We start from the raw sequence: 20,979 nt of genomic DNA on the forward strand, positions 1-20,979 counted from the left end.
GGTTGTTTGTAGATGACGCTGTCGTTTATCGGCTAATAAAGTCATCAGAATATCAAAACAAATTTCATAGCTATTTAGAAACGGTATCTGAAGGTTGCGAAAATTGGCTGTTGACCCCAAATAACGAAATGTGTTAGGTCATACACATGAGTGCTAAAAGAAATCTGTTAAACTCCGGTTACATGAAAAATCAGTCAATATAAAGGCCATAAATTTAACTCAATACCTAGGAATTACAGTTACGACCAACTTAAATTGGAAGGAACACATAGAAAATGTTGTGGGGAAGGCTAACCAAAGACTACGTTTTATTGGCAGGACACTTAGAAAATGTAACAGATCTATTGAGGAGACTGCCTACACCCGTTTGTCTGTCATCTTTTAGAATACTGCTGCTCGGTGTGGGATCCTTACCAGATAGGACTGACGAAATGTGTTAGGTCAACACATGATTGCTAAAAGGAATCCGTTAAACTTCGGTTACATGAAAAATCAGTCAATATAAAGGCCATAAATTTAACTCAATACCTAGGAATTACAGTTACGAACAACTTAAATTGGAAGGAACACATAGAAAATGTTGTGGGGAAGGCTAACCAGAGACTACGTTTTATTGGCAGGACACTTAGAAAATGTAACAGATCTGTTGAGGAGACTGCCTACACCCGCTTGTCTGTCATCTTTTAGAATACTGCTGCTCGGTGTGGGATCCTTACCAGACAGGACTGACGGAGTACATCGACAAGAGTTCAAAGAAGGGCAGCACGTTTTGTATCATCGCGAAATATGTCACTGAAATGATACAGGATTTGGGCTGGATATCATTAAAAGAAAGGCGTTTTTCTTTGCGACGGGATCTTCTTACCAAATTCCAATCACCAACTTTCTCCTCCAAATGCGAAAATATTTTGTTGACAACGACTACATAGGGAGAAACGATCACCATGATAAAATAAGGGAAATCAGAACTCGTACGGAAATATATGGGTGTTTGTTCTTTCCGCGTGCTATACGAGATTGGAAAAATAGGGAATTGTGAAGACGGTTCGATGAACCCTCTTTCAGGCACTTAAATGTGATTTGCAGAGTATCCATGTAGATGTTGATGTAGATGTAATACTCGAGGTCTTGTAGTGCAATGTTAGTTTGATGAAGTTCTCCACGATAGTCTGTCATGTTCAAGTCTTTTCGAATCTGCATAACTATTGCACACTACATCAATTTCTCCTTTTAGTGTATTCCATTTTTATTCTTCACTCTCTCTTGCATTATCAGATTAAATGTTGGTAGGTGCCTCCTAGTAAATTAACATTTCGTTTCTTTCCGACTGGATTACGTAAGTTACTTATCTGACATACTCATCTAATCTTCAGAATTCTTTTATAAAGACATATTTGAAATTTCCATTTTGTTCTTACCTGTACCTTTCACCGTCCACGTTGAAATTCCATATCAGGTTACAATACAAACAAATAGCTACAAGAAAAACTATCTACACCCACGTTTCTATTCGACGGAAACATATTTCTGTTTTCCAGGAAGTCTTTCATTGATATGGTCAGAATGCAGTTAATGACCTCTTTTGTCTCTATTTCTGCCATCGTGAAGTATTTCGTTGCCTAACTAGCAAAACTTTTCTACTACATGCAGTGTCTCATTTACCAATCCTGTTACATGAGCTTTAGCTGACTTAATTCGAATATATTTAAGTTCATTTTAAAACCTGTTTTCAAGACAGTTGTCTGGCTGAACGATCTCTGACAGTGTGACAATGACATTGGTAAACCTTAAACTGTTCTTTTTCTTCTCATTGAACTCTATTTTTTGTACAAAATTTGTCCATAACAAAACTATCAGCAGCATGTGTCCAAAAGAATTTGTTCTGATAGGAGGGGACCGATCAAAGATCGTATATACTGAAAAAAATTTCGCCACCTGAAGAAACAAACACTTGTGCATTTAATGTGTCACCTCTGGTTTCTACAACATCCACAGACTACAAATCCTCAGAAAATCAAGACTTAGCGCCCGAACCCAGGGAATGGCAGCTGTCCAAAACCTGGGAATTGGCCAGCATTGAAGCCTGGGTTGAAGCCTGGGTTAAAGCCTGGATTGAAGCCTGGGTTGAAGCCTGGGTTGAAGCCTGGGTTGAAGCCTGGGTTGAGGCCTGAGCTGAAGCCTGGGTTGAAGCCTGGGTTAAAGCCGGAGCCGAAGCCCTGGTTGCCATTGGTCGGGAGCGCTGGGCGCCTGCTTGGTGGTGGCGGAGCGCCCCACAGGCCGCCGAGGTTTGGCCGCAGGGGCTGCTGCTGCTGCTGCTGCTGCTGCTCCTGGGGTGACTGGTTGTCTGCGCCTGACCCGCTGGACGCCTGGTTGTCCGTCGCGTTCACATCAGGCAGGCGCTGAATCTCCTGGGCGGCGCAAGCGGAGACCTGCGGACCAGCAGGCAGTAAATTAGTAGCTGTCGGATGGCTCATGAGACTCTTTCTGGTTTCTACGGGGGACGATCAAAAAGAAATGTAACACATTATTTTTCTCGCCCAGTTACGGTTGAAAAAATGCAGTCTTCGTTGTGGAGCATCCTGGAATATTCCCGCTTCAGAAACTGCAGTATTATGAATTTCTGATAGGTGGCAGCGCAACATGTAGCCTTCAAAATGGCGCCTGCAACAGAATTGCGTTCCAAATACACTACTGGACATTAAAATTGTTACACCACAAAGATGACGTGCTGCAAACGCGAAATTTAACCGGCAGGAAGAAGATGCTGTGATATGCAAATGATTAGCTTTTCAGAGCATTCACTCAGGGTTGGCGCCGGTGGTGACACCTACAACATGCTGACATGAGGAAAGTTTCCAACCGATTTCTCATGCACAAACAGCAGTTGACCGGCGTTGCCTGGTGAAACGTTGTTGTGATACCTCGTGTAAGAAGGCGAAATTCGTACCATCACGGTTCCGACATCGATAAAGGTCGGATTGTAGTCTATTGCGATTGCGGTTTATCGTATCGTGACATTGCTGCTCGCGTTGGTCGCGATCCAATGACTGTTAGCAGAATATGGAATCGATGGGTTCAAGAGGGTAATACGGAACGCCGTGCTGGATCCCAACGGCCTCGTATCACTAGCAGTCGAGATGACAGGCATCTTATCCGCATGGCTGTAACGGATCGTACAGCCACGTCTCCATTCCTGAGTCAACAGATGGGGACGTTTGCAAGACAACAACCACCTCCACGAACAGTTCGACGACGTTTGCAGCAGCATGGACTAACAGCTCGGAGACCATGGCTGCGGCTACCCTTGACGCTGCATCACAGACAGGAGCCCCTGCGATGGTTTACTCAACGACGAACCTGGGTGCACGAATAGCAAAACGTCATTTTTTCGGATGAATCCAGGTTCTGTTTACAGCATCGTGATGGTCGCATCCGCGTTTGGCAACATCGCGGTGAACGCACATTGGAAGCGTGTATTCGTCATCGCCATACTGGCGTATCTCGCGGCGTGATGGTATGGGGTGCCATTGGTTACACGTCTCGGTCACCTCTTGTTCGCACTGACGGCTCTTTGAACAGTGGACGTTACGTTTCAGATGTGTTATACCCGTGGCTCAACCATTCATTCGATCCTTGCGAAGCCCTACATTTCCGCACGATAATGCACGACCGCATGTTGCAGGTCCTCTACGGGGCTTTCTGGATACAGAAAATGTTCTGCTGCTGCCCTGGCCAGCACATTCACCAGATCTCTCACCAACTGACAACGTCTGGTCAATGGTGGCCGAGCAACTGGCTTGTCAAAATACCCCAGTGACTACTCTTGATGAACTGTGGCATCGTGTTGATGCTGCATGTCTAGCTGTACCTGTACACGCCATCCAAGCCCTGTTTGACAATGCCCAGGCGTATCAAGGCCGTTATTACAGCCAGAGCTGGTTGTTCTGGGTACTGATTTCTCAGGATCTATGCACCAAAACTGGGTGAAAATGTAGTCACATGTCAGTTGTAGTATAATATATTTGTCCTATGAATACCCGTTTATCATCTGCATTTCTTCTTAGTGTAGAAATTTTAATGGCCAGTAGTTCACGTAGCTGAGTTTCTTCTGGTGGAAATTGAAAGTCGTTTGCACAATGTCTCCGGACACTTCGCAGTGAACAAAAGCATAGCGAGTTGTTGGATGAGGCATCTGTCTTCTTGGCAACAACGTCCATAAACCTATCCCATCTTCCGTGTTCCAACCGGCCGTACAGAGGTGTGGTGTGAATCTTCCAGTGTTGGAACGCACGGACATTCTCGTTGGAAGTGATCGATGGATCACGATGATCACCTCGCTGCACTACATGACGTCTCTGTTGGTAGTGCTGACACAATCATCAACCATTTTGGGTACTGAAAGGTATGTGTCCGTTGGTTTCCTCGCCACCTAACAGAAGACCACAAAGAGCAACGAAGGACGACCTATGCGGAGTTTCTTGCGCGTTACTGAGCGAATAGTCATGGGCAATGAAACATGGGTTCGTCGCTTCGAACTGGGAACAAAACGGCAATCCACGGAGTGACGCCACACCACTCCTCCTCGGAAAAAAATATCAAGGCTCCACTCTCAGCCACTAAGTTATGGCGATGGTCTTGTGGTACTCTCAAAGGGTTATTCTATTTGATGCCGTCCCTCATGATGCAACGATCAACTTTTAAGTGTATTGTGCTTCCCTCAGGAAACTGAAGAAACGACTTCAGCGTGTTCGTAGCCACAAAAATGAAAATCAACTCCTTCTTCCGCACGACCGAGAGGAGTTCACATAACTTAATTGGACTGTTTTTCCTCTTCCACCGTACAGCCCGTATCTCGCACCTTCCATTTATTTGGCCCAATGAAATATGAACTCCGCAGGAAGCAGTACGTCATGGCCATGTTATTGATGCACCAAGATGTTGGCTCCAACGCCAACCAGTAGAGTGGTACCATGTGGGCTTGCAGTTCATCCAGTTATATGGTGCATGTCCATCGCATTGAACTGAGATTATGTGGAAAAGAAAAAAACAAACTGTTTTGCGAAAAACTCTCTTGCATTACATATTCAGCGCCCCTCTAATGTTTATGTCTTTGGACAATGTTTCATTTTTTTACATCCAAATGGAAATATGAAATCGAGGGGTTATGAGGTCGTCCACTGTCCAGGTGAATACTGTTGCAAACAAGCCCATTTTCGGACTACAGGAACGCGACGTGACTGTACGATCATGCACGGACTAACGAAGAATATTTCCGTCGTCTAGGATGCTAGTCGCGTGGGACTGTTGAGCGGTGATGAACAGTATGGCGGCCACTGGTGCATAGACAGTCATCAGCGAAACGACAACACAGGACCCTGGAGTGAAGCACGATTTTTCAGATGTTAGCAGTTTCTGCGTGCAGCATCAGAATGGAGGCTACGAGGAGAACGAATGTTACCAGACTACAGTAGAGACCAGCATCCCGCATGGTGGTGTGGGGTACTACTTGGTACGCGACGGGATCATCTCTCTTTCGTATAACATGGATACTAGACCATACGTTTCTGACATGTTACAGCTGGTGACCGTGCTACAACTTTGAGGTATCAGTGACGTTATGTTTCAACAAGATAACGCAAGACACATATTACCCCTCTGCTCCTGACCTATCGCAATGCACAGGATATTTCCCTGGCAAGCGCATTCTCCACACCTCCACCTATTGAAAACATCTCGTCTTGGGTTGCTGAGACATTGGCATGCCACCACTCTCCAGCGACCACTGTGGATGAACCCTGACACAGAGACGAATCGGCATGGAATCTGCCAAGATCAATTCAAGCCGGGTTAGAGCCACTGTGGCTGCCAGAGGTGGCAACTCTGTGTTCTAAATTTCGTGTACCCAGAAAACACCTACAAATTTAATCATGTATGCTTCCTACTATACAGTGTACAACCAATATGTAAAATTCCGTTATTTGCTATTCTTCATAGTGTCCCTGTTTTACTGTATTTCTGTATGTTACCATCTGTTTATATATAGCCCTTTTGCCTTTTTCAGTGTTTGTATCCATGTAATTTTCGTATTTTCCTTCTTTATTTACCGTTTTTTCATCTTCAAGAGGCTCTCGTGGAAGTTTGACATTTATCTGTCCACCATCTCCACCTGCTACACGTACCAATACCTCAGCTTTCTTATTTATGCACATATTATAGCGGCCAGTTAATACACATTCCATTCGATTAACTAACCGTTTCAATTCATGTCCTTAAATGATCATCAAGCAGAATCAAGTAGATCTTCGGTCTATGGCAAGCAACTCCCAGACTGAGATAAACCTTTACTTCCATCAATGCCTTTTCCAAACATACATTGAAGATCGGAGGTGACAATGAGCAACCTGTTCTTCAACATCCCATGTTTTTGGTCACTGGTATTGACCCATCAGTACTGACGACTCCAGCCTACTTTTTTTTAAAGTGAATAAATTACCCTTCTGTCACTGTACTTGATGCTGTACTACAGGGCCAGCCTCAGCGAGATGAACCGCATGCTGGCCGTATTCACAGGCCTCGTGCGCACCGAGGATCGGACTCACTTGGTTTTGCTCGGTGCTTCTCGGGAGTACCCGGTGCGGGGCAACATTTCATTTAGTATTGCGGTGCGGCACTTTTCGGTCGGGACAAGTCTTTTGAGTTCGGCAGACCCGTTGTGTCAGTCTGTTTCGCCCTCGCTATTTGCTTGTGATATCAAGGACTGTCGCATTCCCAGTGGTTGTTTGCACAAACAGAGCCACTCTAGTGATTATCGTCACAAACTTTCAAAAATCTGTGGTAATAGTAGAATAGACCGATGAGACTTCTCAGAAGCTATAACGCAGTTGCATAATCGACTGGATCCGTATATTTGCGATGAAACAACATTCGAACACCATGCAAAAAGAATTTAAATGTTTAATTGGCAATGAAAGAGCAAAAAATACAAGGATCTATAGATGGGATTCATTGTCCTGTAGATCAGGAAGCAATTTGTGCTAAATAGCGTGGCCACGTCAAGAAATATTGAACAAATAAAAAATTTCTTAATTCTCAAGCGTCATTCGACTGCCAGTTGCAAACAGTTTTCGATGGAATTTAACGAAGAGTGTGGAGGAGTTATATATTACTGCAAAGTACGTTGGTTAAACCAAGGGCATGCGTTGAAGGATTTTTCGATTTAAAATCCACTATTATTGAATTTATGAAGGAGAAACTAGTTCAGGAAAGGAAATCAGAGCATCCGTAATAGATTGCGGACCTTGGATTTTAAGTGGCCGCGACTGCACACCGTCTGCAGTAAGACACTCAATCCTGAGAGACAATTTCTTTCTGATATGACGGATACGCATTTGAAAAGAAAATAATATTGCGCAAGGGAAGCAGTCCAGGATCCTACTCCGTGTGTGTACTGTGTGTATTAAACCGGGGACATAGAAGCGACGGAGATACTTCGTCCCGCAGTAGCCCTCAGTGGTACACAACCCCACAACAGGCCACAGCAGTCCACCCACCCCACCGCCGCCCCTCACCGAACCCAGGGTTATTGTGCTGTTCGGCTCCCAGTGGACCCTCGAGAACGTCTCATACCAGATGAATGTAATCCCAAATGTCTGCGTGGTAGAGTAATTACGGTGTACGCGTACGTGGAGAAAGTGTTTGCGCAGCAATCTCCGACACAGTGTAACTGAGGCGGAATAAAGGGAACCAGCTCGCATTCGCCGAGGTAGAGGGAATACCGCCATAGAATCCATCCACAGGCCCGCCGGCACACCGGACCTCGACATTAATCCGCCGGGCGAATTCGTGCTGGGGGCTGGCACGCCTACGCGCTCGGGAAGGATAGTTTTCTGCACGTTTTGAAGATACTGCCAATCTTACATTTGTTTTCGAGCTGTTTCGAGACCGTTTGCCGTTTCAGGAGGACGCGTCCCTGCGCGTGTGCAGATGTAACCTATTCATCTCCAGTGCAATACCCATTTTATAGGCAAATCCTTTTACGTTTCAATTGTGCAGGACGTCTACACCGTTTTCCTAAGATATAATTCACCATTCGTCCATAATGACGTTGCAAAAGTTCTATAATATTTCTGTCAACATATTTACGGGAGCGATTGTGAAACTAAGTAAGTTTCGATTACGTGGCAACCTGAAAGTAAAATTCTGTTCGTACGCCAACACTTTATACCAGAAAAATGTCTTATGTCTTCAGCGCATTTTTGACCTACGTTGTGGAGCAATATGAAATATGAAACCAAATCATATGTAGTTCCAATGTACTGCTTCCTAAATACGGTGCGTTGTCAGTTTCCCTCCTGCCCTCCTACCAGTAAGACAGTGTGGTGTGGCTGTGGGGTAAGTGTGCAAACAGGCCGATCACTATGGCACAAGAGCTAGGGCACAACTCATGAGCCGAATTCTGGACTGCCTCTGTTGTACTGCTTAAGGAAGAACAAACATCCTTTCCCCAATATTAAAAGACATTGTCGTACAAATGCAGTGTATGAATGCAGCAGGTATGCTACTGAGTATGAGGACAATCAGAAGAAACACGGAACAGATAGAGTACTTAAATACTTTCTAAGGAAGATATACTAAGTCCACAACAGCTTCCTCAGTTATATGGTTTTGCCCAATATATCCGCACAGTAACGAAGCTTCTTGACGATTTCCTCCTGCAGGGATTAGCGCAGAAACTCAATAGCCTTTCTCTTCATGCTCTTGGTCTGGCGCATCCGGATCTATCTCGATGCAGTTTTCCTATCAAATAAGCCTCCAGGTTCGAATGTCTCACAGCAAGAGAACAACAGCCACAAGAATACCAATGACGAACAGTGATCAACTTCACGAGGAAAGAGATTGACGACGTAACAAAATCAGTTCACTCCAACACCGACTGCTAAACCTGTTGCATATTTCATCAGTGGCGCATAACAAGTAGTTGCCACCCTCTCTAGCGAAGATGCGGAAGAGATACGTCGGGAAATGTACAGCACGCTCTCTGGAGACGTCCCACCGAGGACGAACATCACGAAAGCGAAAAGAGCTGCCATTCTAAATCTACGGAACAATCCTGAAATAGTCAGACTACCAGCGGACAAAGGTAATGCCACTGTACCATCGCTGTTGGAGTACATTCGCAAAATGTATGACGCACTCGAGAATGCACGATGCAGAAAATTGAAGAGAGACCCGACCAACAAGTGAAGAAAAAGACTTTCGAGTTTCTGCGCCAGTCCCTGTCGAAGGAAATCAAGAAGCGTCGACCAGGAGCTGCTGCACCACCAAGCCCTATGATTTACCAAAGGTTCACGAACGGGACGTTCCTCTACGTTCTACTGTAAGCAAAACGAGCACACCAACGTACCAGCTGGCCAAACATCTAACGGCGGTATTAGGCCCTTACATCGGTAAATGTCAGCACCACTGCAGGATCTCTGTACATTTCATTTAACAGGTTGCAAGATCTAGGCCTAGGTGACCGGGGCCTTACGGCCAGCTTTGATGTGGTATTCCTCTTAACCAGTGCCGCTTGCTGATTTCTACAAGTTGATCAGGGAGAAATTCAATCCGGCAATGTCTCTTTGAATTTGTGCTCACATCAACATTCTCTCTCTTGCAACGTTGCTTATAATCCGTCTTGATTGCAAAATGTTTATTCACATGACCGGTATCGGTTCCTCTAGAACCATCTTCAGATCTGCAATTTCGGTTACAGGAGTAACCCGTCCACGCTCAGCAACCTCCACATGCTGCGTCACATTGCATTTTGCAAAATTCTTTCTCTTCATTGACGACTGTTATAAACAAACGGAAGGAGTCAGCATGGGGTGCCAACTATCACCAATTGTTGCAAACGTGCTTATGGAGGACTTCGAAGATAAAATCCTGGAAACAGCTGCACTGAATCCTACATGGTTTTTCAGACATGTTGATGACACGTTTGTGGTGTGGCACCATGGGAGTGAAAGACTTCAGGAGTTTTTCCAGCATCTGATCTCTGTGCACCCTAGTATCAAATTCACCACGGAGATGGAAGAAAATGGCGATCTCCCCTTTTTGGACGTTTTAGTCAAGCGCAGAACGGAGGTTACTATAGGACACTGTGTGCACGGGAACGCCACCCACACCGATTTGTTTCTCCAGGCTGCCAACTCGACATCCTTCACTGCGCGAGGGTGTGCTATGTGCACTGGCACAGAGGGCCCGTATAATAGCGGACGAAGAAAGCCTACCAAGGGAGATTGATCACCTTAGGCAAGTTTACAAGAAGAACGTATACGACAAGGGGCAAATCCAGCGTGCTTTTAGGCAGAAAGTACAATCCCAGCAGAGAGAAAACGACGAGGAGGACACGACATTGGCGTATAGGTCATACGCCGGCAGGGTGTCGAACAAAATCGGCAAAATCCTGGCTCGACGTAACATTAAATGCGTTTTTCGCCCACCACCGGAAACGCGTGCCTATTAGGTACGGTGAAATATGACTTGGGGCTCCATAAACATGATGTTTACCGTATTCCACGTAAATGCGGTAAGGCGTTCATCGGGGAGACTGTACGAACAATCGAAGAAAGATTCAAGGAACACAGAAGACACACCGAACTTCCGTAACCAGCAAAATCATCGGTTGCAGAACAGTGCCAGGCTACAGGTTTCTCCAGCAAGTGTGAAGAAACGGAGGTGTTAAGACATAGTCGTCGTATTAGACTGTGTTCTGAAGGAGACTATTGAAATATGGGTGGCTGATGCGCAGGCCGACGCAGGGCATTGGAGTGCTGAAGGCCAGAGTTGGCGCCCACCACCCTCCAGCACTACTTCAGACATTAGACGAGTCCACGCCACGTCGGGCTGCGGCACTTCTGCGTGCTCGCGGGGACCCACACGATATTAGGCAGGTGTACCAGTTTCTTTGGCTCTTCAGTGTGTAATGTGTCCTTATCTTAAGGCGTCCAGAAAACGAATGACGACTATCTCATTTCCATTAGACAAAAAAAGAAAGAAAGAAAGAAAACGGCAGTGGTCACACAACTGCACAAAGATTGTGTCCTTGTCCGAAAAGTATTGACACACATAAACATAATAACCCGCGAAAATAAAAGGAAAAGGTACTCTTGCTCATGAAGGAGGTTTATAGGTATTTCGCAGAGTGTACAGCCAATATACAGGTCACAATCTCTTCAAAAGTACATGTGATTTTGTAAGGCTTTGCATTTTCTGTCTCGAAGATATTGATGAGGCCTCTAGGAAATTAGTGTTTAAAAATTTTACCCTCTCATGCACGTAGTCACTTGAAGACCACCATAACAATCAAACGAAAAGAAAAATGATTTAAATCAAGCCTGATGTTAAAATGATAAATGGGTATTGTCCACTCCAAACCCAATCCATGTACTGTGTTGTGAGTTTTAGATTATACTCGTAGCACTGATCACTTCTCCGGCATGTATTTTTTCTCGCACTTCTCTCGACTTGTTATACACTGAAGAGCCGAAATATTACAACCACTGTCCACCGCGAGGATGATTCCCTCGTGATGGTGTTGCTGGGACGTGACGCAATAAGGAAAGGATGTACATGGAAGAGAGACGAATGGGCAATCCTTATAGCGAAGATACGGGCCGCAAATGCAGATATCCACTGGCATAAGCGGTTTTGACAAAGGGCACATCGTTGTGGCTGGAAACGAGAATCTCTGAAACGGTGAACCTGGTCGCCTGCTGGCGTACTACAGTCGCGATCATCTGTGGAAAGTGGCTGGAGGACGGTGGAGTAACGCTTAGACCGTATGGTATAGGGCAACCACGTGACATCAGAAAACGTAGAGGACGGAGGGTCCCCCACTGGGTACCCCAGGACACCCAGCGTTCTGCAGCAGATCTGATGACTGAGTACAATGCTGGGAGGCACAAGTGTTACGGAGCTCACCTTTCAAAGCAATTACTGATCGTGGAGCTCCACATCACACGACCCTTACGTGTTCCTGTGTTGACCCAACGACGTCTTCAGTTATGATTGCAGTAGGCACAGCATTGCATAGTTTTCACCTAGGATCAATAGAAACGTGCCGCCTGTTGAATGAATCGCATTTTCTACAACACCACGTCGATGGCTTGGTCCTTACACGCTGTCTTCCAAGAGAATAGCTGCACGAAAGATGCACCGCGCCGCAGATGCAGGCCTATGAGAGCAGAATTATGCTTTGGGGCACATTGATTTGGGCTTTCATGGCATCTGTGGTGGCAATTGAAAGCATGATGACAGCAGTGAACTACGTGAAAAATGTTGCTTCATGCTTGAAGTCTTGATATCATCCAGCAGGATAACTGTGTTACAGTGATTTGAGGAGTCTTATAGTGAACTCGCATTGATGTCTTGGCCATCAAATGTGGCTGATCTGTACCCATTAGAACACATATCGGTCGCCAGCCGCATGCCCTTAAACCACGCCGCAATTTTCAGGAATTGCTTCACCTGTGCGTAGACACTTGGTACCATCTACTCCTGAAATACTGTCAAGGACTTGTAGAATCCATGCAGGCTCTCTGTTATTCTGTGTTTCAACAGTGGAACAACAAGCTATTAAGCAGGCAGTCACAATGTTTTGGCTCACTTTTTTAAGTTCAGGGATGTCTACGGATCCATGAAAATCGCGAATAAGTGCACATTGTACAAATGTTATGACTGCATAACCATTTTGCTCATTATTTCCTGGCATGTTTAATACCAAAGTCATAAATAGTAAATATAGTTACACGTGTAAATATCTGTGATTGAATGCAGTACACACTTCTAGCTTACGAGCCAAACTAACAAGAATACACACATTGAATTGTGACGTAATAGTCTTCGTCGGGACTATAAGATACTCCCTTAGAACTGACACATAGATATATTTGCTGGTAGCTTACCATCATTTTAGTCCATTAACTAACAGACTATCTACGCAATAGCAAACAACGCAGAATGTCATACTAGCTATGCACAGGAAATGGGATGCAAGGCAATATTTTAACCTCGTCCAAGTAGCCTCGAGAAATTCCAGATGTATGAATGAGAGGAACACTGATCGTCCACAAGGGAACAGAGTTTGCGGCATTGGTTGCAGACTGTCGCCGAGCTTAGATATGTAATCCCCTACTGTACAGGAAAACAACTTTCTCAACTCAAGGAGGGGACATGGCACGACACATTATCAGCTGACGCCTGTCTTAAGTCCCATTCTAATGGGTACAGTCTACATCATAGAGTTCTGCTGGTATTCTCCGAACATGATAAGTCGAGAATAGAGTGAACGACGATTCGTTTGACTACAAAGCAGTCTCCCATTGTTAAGTGACCAACATGTATTCTTGCGACACCAATTTCATTATTTCAAGGCATTGGATGGTACAACCAGTGGCTTTGAAATGATCGTTCTATCGTGAATATTTTCCCCATGATGTTTTCTCGTTTTTCAAAAGTTATGTTTCTGTCACTCAGCTTCGAATTTCGGCCTTTGTTGTGCTCAGGGGGTCGTAGTTTTCTTGACTGATATGTGCTGTACATACAGTGGACACAGTACTTCTCTCGACACTAATAGAAATGTTGTCGTTTTTGCTACTAAAGCTTCAGCAAGACTGGCCTCAGCACTCATGGCTCTCTTTAAATCCAAGCGATTCCCCATAACGAAGTTTTAACACTTCAGTATATATTGTGTCTGACATCTATCATCAATGGTAACAGACTAACGATGGTGAATTCTCGGTAGCTAGGTGGGATACATCAACTCTAAAGGACTAGAATACATACGAGTCTCGGGTGCTGTTAGAACACAGGAACTCACATTACTTTTTCGACAGCTGCAGTCAATGGTATTTCTAAACAAAAACGCTTCAGACGGAACAGAATTAAGGCAATTACAGGTAAAGCTAAATCTGGTCTGCCAGATGGAGATTTACAAAGACTGGCTGAGTTGTCTGCAAAGTAAAATGTCGTTAATTTGAGCCCCACCTCCGTTTGGTCCGAATTGGATGACGCATTACAACTACCTTAAAAAATCAAAAGAATGTTACGGATAAAATCTAAAATATGCAGGGAGTCGGTGTGATCAGCGGCCGAGACGCGGGCGCCTACACTGCTTACAATTGTGCCCGCTTTAGCCACTATTGTTCCACCAAGTCAGCCAATGTCTGCTCGAGCTCAGTGCAGGGTGCATGTGTAGACGAGCCGTGTTACTTTTTTATTATACTTGCTGCCATTTCTCGCCAATGTGAGGGCTGACTCCTCAGAGTAAAACACGTAATTTGTTTCTTTGCAGACGAAAAATTTACGACGGAGAATCTTGGACAGAGGGGAGACCATAAAAGAGGTTGCGGCGGAGTTGGGCGTAGGTGAAATTACAGAAGATGACAGTTGACGAAACAGAACCTCACTTGAGCTGTCGTATCCTACGAAAGCATCTTGTTCCTCTTTTAAAGAAACATCATAATTAACGGCTCGTAAAACCATGAAAACATAAGATTACGAACAGACTAGTGAAGCCGACAGCCAGCTAAAATAAGCCCAATAAGCGGTCCGATGATCCAGATGAAGGTGCTTTGATTTCGAAAACAAGCTGAAGAAGGAAAAGGAAGTTTTTCTGCTGGTTGTGACTGACTGGATAGATGGAACAGAAGTAACAGAAGGTACAGAGAGCGGTGCCTTGAAATCTGTAATGAAAATTCATCCGCTGACAGAGGAGCTATCAAAATGAGCCAAGAAGAAACCCAAAAAAATATAGTACATCAAGAAAATCTTCACTGGATCAGGTTTATAATTGTGATGAGACAGGCCTCAATCATAGAATACTTCCGACTATAACGCTGTCAGCTACAAATGAAGCTTCCGCTACAGTTTATAAGAAACCAGCAGATAACGTGCCTTGCTTGCGGCAGTGCCTCGGGAGATCACAGATTCGAGCTTTTGCTAATTGTTAGGTATGCTAAACCGAGATCATTCAAAAATGTACAGAAAAGGGGAAGAGAATGATGTCGTTACCAACAGAGTGAGTAATAGTGATGGGACGGCGGCATTAGAATTAACACTGCGCTACGTGGAACAACGGAATGTGACGACACCAGCTAACTTTATGCTGCTAGAAAGATGGCGGGACTATGCTGCTAAGCGTAAGAACAGACGTTATTCACATAAAACAAAAAACTATTGATTCCTTTTTCCGAAAATAAAATGTGATGTGGCAAACTAGATAGCGGCTTGAGAAAAATCTCGGCAAGTGTTTGGTCTGGAGTGAGGTGCTCTGTGAGGCAGAAACATGTACACTGAGACGAGGGGATGAAAACAAGAGAGAAGTATTTGAAATGTGAATGTGGAGGAGAATGGACTGAATAAGCTGGAGCGAAAGGGTGACTAAAGGAAGGGTTTTGGAAAGGGTTGGTGAGATGAGGAGACTGCTGCAGGCTACAAGGGAAAGGAAGAACAGGATGGGACATTCGATGACACGAAAGTGCTTGATAACAGAAGCTATGGAAAGTATTGCAGATTGAGAGGACGGAGGAGGTACAAGAGGACAAACAACACCAAGGGAGCCGGCCGCGGTGGTCTCGCGGTTCTAGGCACGCAGTCCGGAACCGTGCGACTGCTACGGTCGCAGGTTCGAATCTTGCCTCGGGCATGGATGTGTGTGATGTCCTTAGGTTAGTTAGGTTTAAGTAGTTCTAAGTTCTAGGGGACTGGTGACCACAGCTGTTAAGTCCCATAGTGCTCAGAGCCATTTGAACCATTTTTTTGAACACCAAGGGAAGCGGAAATTACGCAGAAGTGAAGTGGGACAAGACAGGAGAGCACGGAGAGCTGCCATGTGACAACCTGGCTGTGGGCAGAGCACTGACGATGATGACGACTAGCAACAGTTGTTCAGTAATTTATGTAATATTTGTGTGTTTACAGTACAATGTTTGACTTTCTAACAGAACATTATTTCTAAAACATATTCGAAGCAATCCGTGAACTGATGAAATAATATTATTTACTGCGCTGATACCGTGAACACCAAGGTCTGAATGAATTTTTAAGTAAATGATCCATAGATTGTCACACTTGTTTAGTTCTACTTTTCCCAAATTCGAACTCCACTCGATCCCAGTTACCTCGCATTACCTAAGTTTTGCTGTATATTCTGTAATAAACTTTCATTGTAATAACTTTCGTCACGCAATTACTGCTACGTCAGTCTTCAGAGAAAATATTTCTTGGGGCAGAAATACCCGACGCTATCGATATACCTACTTCATGAAAGTCCTTGGATACGATGTATAGGTGGGTTACTTTGTTTTGTTCGGTGATATTAGTCATGGAACTTCACATCAGCTTCCGTTGCCTCAAAATCGCATGTACCACGCACACTTGGCTGTAGTGGTTGGGGCAGAGCTGATGAATTTTGGACGAGTGGCGTTGCAGGCTGTGCAGGAGGAAAATGAAAACATTAACTATCCCTGTACAAGTTTCGAAAGGCCTTCACTTGTTGTTTAACGGGAGTGAGAGAATGTCGGTTTTTTTTAATGATACGAACTTACTATCGCTGTAAAGTTGTAAGCACATTTATGTGAAGCATGTTGGCTATGTTAGATGATTTGCGGCTCCATTATCTTCTTTCCATATTATATCTGCTCGTTATCAGTCAAAATTAAAGCCGCATTATGGGCGTGTTGATGTAGTGAAATCGCCATTAGCTGGTTTTCGCTCGTCACTTGAATCTTACCGTGTGCAACAGCCAATCGTTAATTCGACAAGGTCACATAGCTGCTTTGCATTTCTTTCTCTGCAGCCTCTTATGATCTTTCACAATATGGTTTTCAGAGACTTTTTCTGAGATAATTAATGTATGGGTTGACGAGTCCTGCACTTTTAGGAATATGTTTATCACACATTGCGTGCCTACACTCTCTGTAATTGGAAACTTCATTGTCATTCTAATCGGATTTACAATATATTGACTTATATCAGATTATTTAATGGTTTCTTTAGTTCATGCCAATAATCTCCTGTATCTTTCCCTTGATCACTATCTCGCTGTTCGTAATAAACTAAACCGTGCAGATTGCACACACAAGGTAGACAAGTGTGTTTTCTTGCACTGTTAGTATGAGACAGGTTTGTTTCTTTCGTACCTACAAGGTGCAGCACAGACAGAGCAAAGACTATGTCTTTCGCCCCTTATCACAGGGCTAATAAGAGAGATTTTCAGTTTCAGAGCAGTAGCTTACAAACATTATCCTGTGCAAAAGTTTCACCGAGTTATTTTCATTCGTTTAAGTTTAAATTACGAACATAGAAAAGTACAGCCATAAAAAATCAGTAGGGGTTGACCTGAGCAACAGAGAACAAATATTGCTTCAATTAAACTTTCCACAACATTGAGATACCATGAACTCATGAGAACTGGAGGGAGATAACACGAAATCACGAAATAAATCATATTCTTAGTAAACAAGCCAGATAGTGACCGAAGACTGCACGTCTGAGCCACTTACCGCCAGGAAGAAGAAGAAAAGCAACGCTCTCATCTTGATTGTGGACTGCAGCTGACCGGAGCAATGAGCGGTCTTTTTATACCTCACCAAGCATCGCGTGATATTTATTCCTACGGAGGACTGCTTGTTTGCGAACGGGGGTATGACACGCGCAGGTGTCGACACCTCCCGTAAAGCAAAGGCTGACAGTCTATGGACACAGAATGAACTGTTGTTGTACCGTATTCCGGGAAGGCTTGAGACGTCACAGCTCGTTTATGATTGGAACTAAGAACGGTGTTTTGGCAACTGAATAAACATCAGTGGAATGATACAGGAACTGCGCACGTGCTTCAGCGTACTGCCTCGTGTAGCAGCAGCTACTTTCAGATTTCATCCATAATCGAGAAATTCTGTTACACTAAAGAAAGGTCTTAGGCATTCTACTACCGGGTTTGGAAAGCTCTTATTAAATCTTTTCTACTCAGTGCAAGGGTATAATGGTCAGTAATAATATTTTATCAGAAACGGAAAAGAATTCCATAAATCGTTAAAATGACTGAAGACAGTACCACATGTTTATGAGACACAACTGCTACTAAAAAATATGCGAATTTTAGCGTTTGTGATGCTACAACACTACTGCATAATTTTTCTGTTATTAATCCTGCAATTTTAAAGTAATTTCCTGTACATGTATGTACTAATTTTGTCAGTATTCGTTGTTTAAGAACGAAAATAAAATTGTGAGAAAGCTGTTGAAAAATAATATTGTATAATTCTTTGGTACAAACGTTGACATACTCAGTGAAGTTCATATTGTATAGAATCCATATTGTCTGTTTCAGAACTGGTAATAGTGTTTCTGGGCATGAATGCCCGCCGTCAGGAACGGAAAGAGAGTTTCTAGTCTTCCGTTGTGAAGAATGTACCCAAGATTGCGGTGCTCAAGGGTGTAACGGAGAATGATATTGAAATGATATTTTAAATATGGCAAGGTGTTATGTATGGATGAGCAAGAACATGTATTTGACTGTACAAAGCACACAAGAAGAATTTTTAACTGAAGAAGACTACTGTGTGACCAAAGTTATTGAACGCTGTTCTTTGTTAAAGAAGGACATCTTGTCAATAACGGTCGTTATAGAATGCATTACGTAGCACCATCTGCAATTCAGCGCAATGTCAATTAACGTTTTAATTGCGCACACTGCTTGCCAGCTTAATATATTCATCACTTTGAACATTTTAACGATTTTTAATTGAACTGTAAACATTGTGAGTGTTTCTGATTATTATCGCAATTCGTTAATCGTCAACAGTATCCTACCCTGTCATCATTACTACCAAGGCAGTCATAATTGAAAGAGTTAAAATTATTTCAATAGCGAGAAGATTAATTACATTTCCAGGTAACTTGAATCAAGTAGTTCATGAAACCAGATGAAGTAATGTGTAATGTTCTTCGTGCATTGGAGTGTTTGTACTGCATTCAGTCAGTAACTAGGTACAATAAATTTAAAATAATTGACAAAGTAAAGTCAATATTAATTTTTGATTGAAGTGGCTTTTGTAAATTTTGTTGTGTTTTTGCAAATATTTAATGAAGTTTTTGACTTTCGTAAAATTGGTGTTGCAGAGCAGTTTGTTATAATTAATGGTGTGATTAGGAACTACCCTGAGGTAACGTTTTCACTAAACAGTGGTTAGTCATAGGTATTTTGACGACAGGTAGCATAAAAAAGTGGCGGCATTCAATTCATCTCGTTTGAAATGTTGCTAGCTAGTAATCACAGTTGGGTTTTGTTAACTGCGAGTGGTTTCAATGCATTTCTAATTAATTTGTGATACGTGGCTTTTACATTCAATCTTGTGTGTACATTTTTGTGCCGATACAGTCTTTCTTCACACTTGTAATTACTGTGTAATTGCAATTCACTCATTAACAGTTTTGAACTTCTATTCACCTTTGAACTGGGGACCGTCACTTATTACTTTGTAATCCAGATTTCATACTATTTCAGTTACATATCCAAAATCAGAGCTAACTACAGTGTATTATTTATATCGATATGGAAATTCTTCCAGATTTTTGTTGTCTACGATAAGTATCTGCACGATAGCTATAAAATTGGTTGCATTCTTGAGGTTAGCATTTTCTTGGAGCCGCTGCATTTTCCTGTTGAATAAAGGACATCAGATATACAGGTCATTAAATCACTTATTACCAAAGAGTGTAGACAGGTTACAGAGTGACTGTACTGGAATCCCTAATTGACGGTTGATACGTGTCTTGGCTACCTACTGATATTTTGAAACAGTCCCTGTTTGTAGCAACATGTTCTGGCGTCCCAAAAACACTTTTTGTAGACACAAAAAAATAGCGCAGATTATTGTCTGTTTTGCGTGAGTGCATGTACAATTTTAACTAATCACTTGTTCTGATACAATGATTTCTGCCACAAAGTTGGATTAATTTACGTTGTTTCAGTTATTGCACAATTACGGGTTTATTATTCATAAAAATAAACTGCGTCATTTCTTGCATTCGACATGTGGTACGGAGTTTTCGCAGTTTCATTGGCCTTTAGGTATGATAAGTAATTTTACGTGGAAGAAGGCATGACCAGACAAGCTATGTTACAGTTTTGTATTATGTTATACATGGTTTTTAGTACTCTGAGCTATAACTAAAATAATGGTTCGGTAACATTAACTACGTTAGTTATGTGGAAAGAAAGGAAGAAGGTGAACAGAAAATCATAGGAAAACTTCCTATTAACTAAAAAACATGATGAGACATTACGCTGCGCAACTGGTAACACGAAATGTAGCTCTGGAGGCAGAAGACAAAACGGGATAACAACTGGTATCAAGTCAGATATCTAAGTTGTTCTTCAGAGTCAAACTTATTGAAATGCAGTTCGCTAGTATTTACATTCAAAGACACAAAAAACCTACTAGTATGCTAAGCACGATTTACTTTTCCCACAGTGACAATACGATTATAAGATTAATTAAAACACTGTTCAATATGAAGACTCCTGTTTTCAAAATAAATAAAATCAATGATCTTGAATGTGATAGCGGCATTTTTCAGGAAATTACTGGCATAAATCGTATTACCGATTGCACAGGTAAAGTAAAAATTAACAATAAAATTTGATTACTTTTTGTTAGGTAACAACTTAATCTCACGCTGTTTTCGGCACTGAATATCCACGGCTGACGTTAGTTTTTTTTCTATTACATAAGTTTTCTACACAATGTGACGTCGTTGCAAACTTGAAATTAGAAATACACATGTAACAGGGACAAAAATAATTTTATATTTTATTATGAAAGAAGATTTGATTTAAGGATAAACATGAACCCACTTATTTATTGCTTAGGAAAGTTGTGTATATTGATTTATATTTCCTTTCTCTCTCACTCACTCACTCACTCACTCACT

General features: G+C 42.9%; 1 protein-coding gene across 2 annotated transcripts; it reads right to left on the reverse strand.

Moving 5' to 3' along the window:
* Positions 1-1,936: 1,936 nt before the first annotated feature.
* LOC126336545 (translation initiation factor IF-2-like) lies at positions 1,937-17,643 on the reverse strand. 2 transcript variants are annotated; one of them, XM_050000376.1, is made up of 3 exons: positions 17,547-17,643; positions 2,120-2,429; positions 1,937-2,083 (listed from the first exon to the last, which is right to left on the reverse strand). In XM_050000376.1, the coding sequence occupies exons 1-3, from the start codon at positions 17,577-17,579 to the stop codon at positions 2,022-2,024; spliced, it is 405 nt and encodes a 134-aa protein (XP_049856333.1). In that variant the 5' UTR covers positions 17,580-17,643; the 3' UTR covers positions 1,937-2,021. The 2 variants fall into 2 exon arrangements, with proteins under 2 accessions (XP_049856333.1, XP_049856332.1); XM_050000375.1 differs by having other exon boundaries at positions 1,937-2,429.
* Positions 17,644-20,979: the final 3,336 nt, after the last annotated feature.

This window comes from Schistocerca gregaria, chromosome 2 (assembly GCF_023897955.1).
Source record: "Schistocerca gregaria isolate iqSchGreg1 chromosome 2, iqSchGreg1.2, whole genome shotgun sequence".
NCBI lineage: Eukaryota > Metazoa > Arthropoda > Insecta > Orthoptera > Acrididae > Schistocerca > Schistocerca gregaria.

Excerpts from the sequence above, each read along its gene's own strand:
- LOC126336545 (XM_050000375.1), bottom strand. The coding sequence starts at position 17,579 with ATGAGAGCGTTGCTTTTCTTCTTCTTCCTGGCG. Across the intron at positions 2,430-17,546 it reads TTTTCTTCTTCTTCCTGGCG|GTCTCCGCTTGCGCCGCCCA; the intron begins GTAAGTGGCTCA and ends GCTGGTCCGCAG.